The sequence below is a fragment of the Thalassophryne amazonica genome, chromosome 9 (assembly GCF_902500255.1).
Source record: "Thalassophryne amazonica chromosome 9, fThaAma1.1, whole genome shotgun sequence".
NCBI lineage: Eukaryota > Metazoa > Chordata > Actinopteri > Batrachoidiformes > Batrachoididae > Thalassophryne > Thalassophryne amazonica.
Window position 1 is genome coordinate 63209203 of NC_047111.1, and position 3914 is coordinate 63213116.

At 40.3% G+C, this 3914-nt stretch overlaps 1 protein-coding gene across 1 annotated transcript; it reads right to left on the minus strand.

The window, feature by feature from the left end:
* Positions 1-2656: 2656 nt before the first annotated feature.
* LOC117516557 (olfactory receptor 1-like) lies at positions 2657-3640 on the minus strand. The gene has a single exon (XM_034177429.1). It carries the CDS (start codon positions 3638-3640, stop codon positions 2657-2659), a length of 984 nt encoding a protein of 327 aa, XP_034033320.1.
* Between the last annotated feature and the right edge of the window lie 274 nt (positions 3641-3914).

Sequence of the window (3914 nt, forward strand, 5' to 3'; positions counted from 1 at the left end):
AATTTTTTTCAGAAACTGTGAGGCACATCCAAGTGGACACCATTCGAGAAATTCAGATGGTTTTTGGTGAAAATTTTATGGGCTTCAAAGAGATTATGGAGTGTTACTGTCACTTTAAGGATGGCCCCCAGCGACTGTGGGGCGCGCCGCGCTCCGAAGCCGACCATTTCTTTCTAAATGGATGGATGTATGGATCCGTGACCATCGTGTGCAATTTCTCTGGTTATCACAAGAGCTGGACGTCAACCATTTTCTGGCAGATTTCACTTTTAACAAGAGATTTTGTCATGGAAAGCCGAGCGGAGGCTTTGCGCGTCACGATAGATTTGCTGCTGGAGCGAGACAAAACCACCTCCGTTTTGGTCTCACAGGACGGCTTTGAGATGGTGTTCAGACAGCTGTCGGTGGTTTTTCCATCGAGTGATTATCCGAGAAATTGTGGATGTTCCTGGACATTTCTTCTAGGCTGGTCCTAAAAGTTCCCTGAAAAGCCTTCAGTTAATTCAAAATGCTGCAGCTAGAGTACTGACAGGGACTAGTAGGAGAGAGCATATTTCACCCATATTGGCCTCTCTTCATTGGCTCCCTGTTAATTCCAGAGTAGAATTTAAAATTCTTCTTCTTACTTATAAGGTTTTGAATAATCAGGTCCCATCTTATCTTAGGGACCTCATAGTACCATATCACCCCAATAGAGCGCTTCGCTCTCAGACTGCAGGCTTACTTGTAGTTCCTAGGGTTTGTAAGAGTAGAATGGGAGGCAGAGCCTTCAGCTTTCAGGCTCCTCTCCTCTGGAACCAGCTCCCAATTCAGATCAGGGAGACAGACACCCTCTCTACGTTTAAGATTAGGCTTAAAACTTTCCTTTTTGCTAAAGCTTATAGTTAGGGCTGGATCAGGTGACCCTGAACCATCCCTTAGTTATGCTGCTATAGACTTAGACTGCTGGGGGGTTCCCATGATGCAATGAGTGTTTCTTTCTCTTTTTGCTCTGTATGCACCACTCTGCATTTAATCATTGGTGACTGATCTCTGCTCTCTTCCACAGCATGTCTTTTTCCTGATTCTCTCCCCTCAGCCCCAACCAGTCCCAGCAGAAGACTGCCCCTCCCTGAGCCTGGTTCTGCTGGAGGTTTCTTCCTGTTAAAAGGGAGTTTTCCTTCTCACTGTCGCCAAGTGCTTGCTCATAGGGGGTCGTTTTGACCGTTGGGGTTTTTCTGTAAGTATTGTATGGCTTTTGCCTTACAATATAAAGCGCCTTGGGATGACTGTTTGTTGTGATTTGGCGCTATATAAATAAAATTGATTTGATTTGATTTGATTAGTGGAATGGGGTTCAGCTTCCTACAGTGTCCTTGCTAAAAGCCAAAATATATGAAAACATAATAGTTATCAATCAATCCACACATTTCCCTTCAAACACAACATCATATGACACATCCATGAAAAATCTATTTAAGCTCCCAGTTTTCTATAGGAATACAAACTTCCTATGAGCACTGCACTAGTTAAGAAATGTATATTTAAAACACTTGCACATACATCAAATCTGTCACAAAGCCAGTGTGACATGATTTTCTGATAACTTGTCTCATTAAAACAGAAAACAATCCATAGCATTCTTTCAACAGTCTTTTCTCTATTTATGCCCCGTGCGGTGCTTGCGGCGTGAGGCGGGACATATAGCATCCGGGTTGTCCTTCCGTCTGTTTGTCTGTCTGTCACAACTGCCAAATCTTTGCCGCAACGTAGCTCAGCACCTATTGCTCACAGAAACTTCATATTTGATGGGTACATGCCTTGGAGGAGTACTTCGCATGGGTTTGAAGGTTGGTGGCCTTGACCTACTTTTCAAGGCCACCAATGGTCACAAATGTCAAATCCTTCGCCTGAAATTTGTTTGTCACAATGTACCTCGGTACCTATTGTTTACAAAACTTCATATTTGGTGGGTACATGCCTTGGAGGAGTACTTCGCATGGGTTCAAAGGCTGGTGACCTTGACCTACTCTTAAAAAATTTCCAATAATTGCAGTTGTTTGAATGCTACCGACTTTTTATGGTCACTGTTGGCCACATCCTCTAAATAAATATAATGTCAATCTCCAATTTTTCCACTGTGTATCCCAGTTTACATCAAACACATGAGGGTTCAACCAAATACCTACCCCACACATGTACATATTACTGCACTTTACATGGAAAATAGTACTGCGCGTAGGGCATTTCGAGACAAATGTCTCTAGTTATGTCAAGTTATGTTTGTCCATGACAAACATTGCTGCACATCAATAAGCGTGACCGTTTTATGACCATAGTATTTAATTTAAAGTATGCAGATTCTCTGGAATTGACTGTGTTGCTCAGATTGAGAATCAGCATTTCCAGATAATTCACAACATGGAACGATACTCTGATGTGAAATTGCATTTATTTTTGGACTATACAACCTCAAATGTATGTTGTGTTTTTTCCCAGTAATTAGAATGAACATTTGCTTGAGTCAGTTCTTGATAGTTATTTTGTAATTATTTGTATAATGTAATTCAAAATAAATCCAATATTTAAAATAGCTGAGGTGATACTGGTTATCATAAACCTTTTTGCTGAAATGCACATAATCCTTTCAATTTGAGGCTGAAAAATCTGAAAATACTCAAACTAAGGTTATTTTTTTCTTTGCAATTTTGGACTGGCCTCTGATTTTTAACAACCTTTTTACAGACTCTTTGATTTCTTGTGTCTGCAGAAAATAAATGATTGGGTTCAGCATGGGAGGAAAAATAAAAGTCAAAGAGAGGTTTATAATCCGGGCATTTGGATGAATATTTGCCATTAAAGTAAATGTGATTAAAAGTGGGATGAAATAGATTGCTACTAATGAAAGGTGAGCACTGCAGGTTTTAAATGCTTTTACTTTTTCCTTAACTGAAGCTACTTTAGTCAAAGTGTAGCCGATATACGAGTAACTCAACAAGACAAATGTCAGTGGAAGCCAAAGCATAAGAACTGGTACAATACAAGCAACTAAATAGCTGGGCATGTTGTCATTACAGGCCAAACGGTATATTTGTCCATGATCACAGAAATAGCTGTTAATAATCACTGATTTACAGATGGAAAGTCTTGTCAGAAGGCACACTGTGATCAGATTTACAAAAATAGATAAAACCCAGGCAAAGGCAACCAAAGAAAACATGAACCTGTGTGTGACCTTCATGTGATAGTGCAGTGGGAAGGTGATCGCTGCCAGTCTGTCATAGGAGAGAACAACCAGATTAAGAGCCTGCATAGAAAGACACGTGTAGCAGAAAAAAAGAAATGTCATACAGTCATTATAGGAGATGTTGGGGTGATTAAACAGAAAGATGTCAAGAACCTTTGGCACCAGCACAGTGCTCCCAAACAGGTCCACACATGCAAGGTTAAAAACTGCAACATACTTTGGAGTTCTTAGATTTTGGTCCAACAATATTACAGCCATCACAGCTGTGTTTGCCAACACTGACACAATATAAACAAAAAAGAGAAAGATATAGTAATAGTTTATATGAGGTATGCCAGCAAATCCACCTATTATGAAATATGCAGGACGTACAAAGGTGATGTTTCTTCCGAGGGCAGAGTTGAATAATTCCATTGTTATACTTTTTCACTGTCTGCTGCACTGTGGTCAGTTTGTAGTCGTCTCTCTTTCAAAAGAAAACCTGTGAGAGAGGGAGACCTCTTTTTATCTCTCCCTCTGTCTGATGAGTTCTGTCAAGTTCAGACTGTTCAAGCTATATTGGACTCACTGGAGATGTCAGGCTCCACCTTTGGTGATGATGTCACCTTCATTGGAAATTTTATGTTTTAGTTATAGACAATGTGTTCATTTATTGACCCCTGGTGGAATGCACTATATTCTATATCCA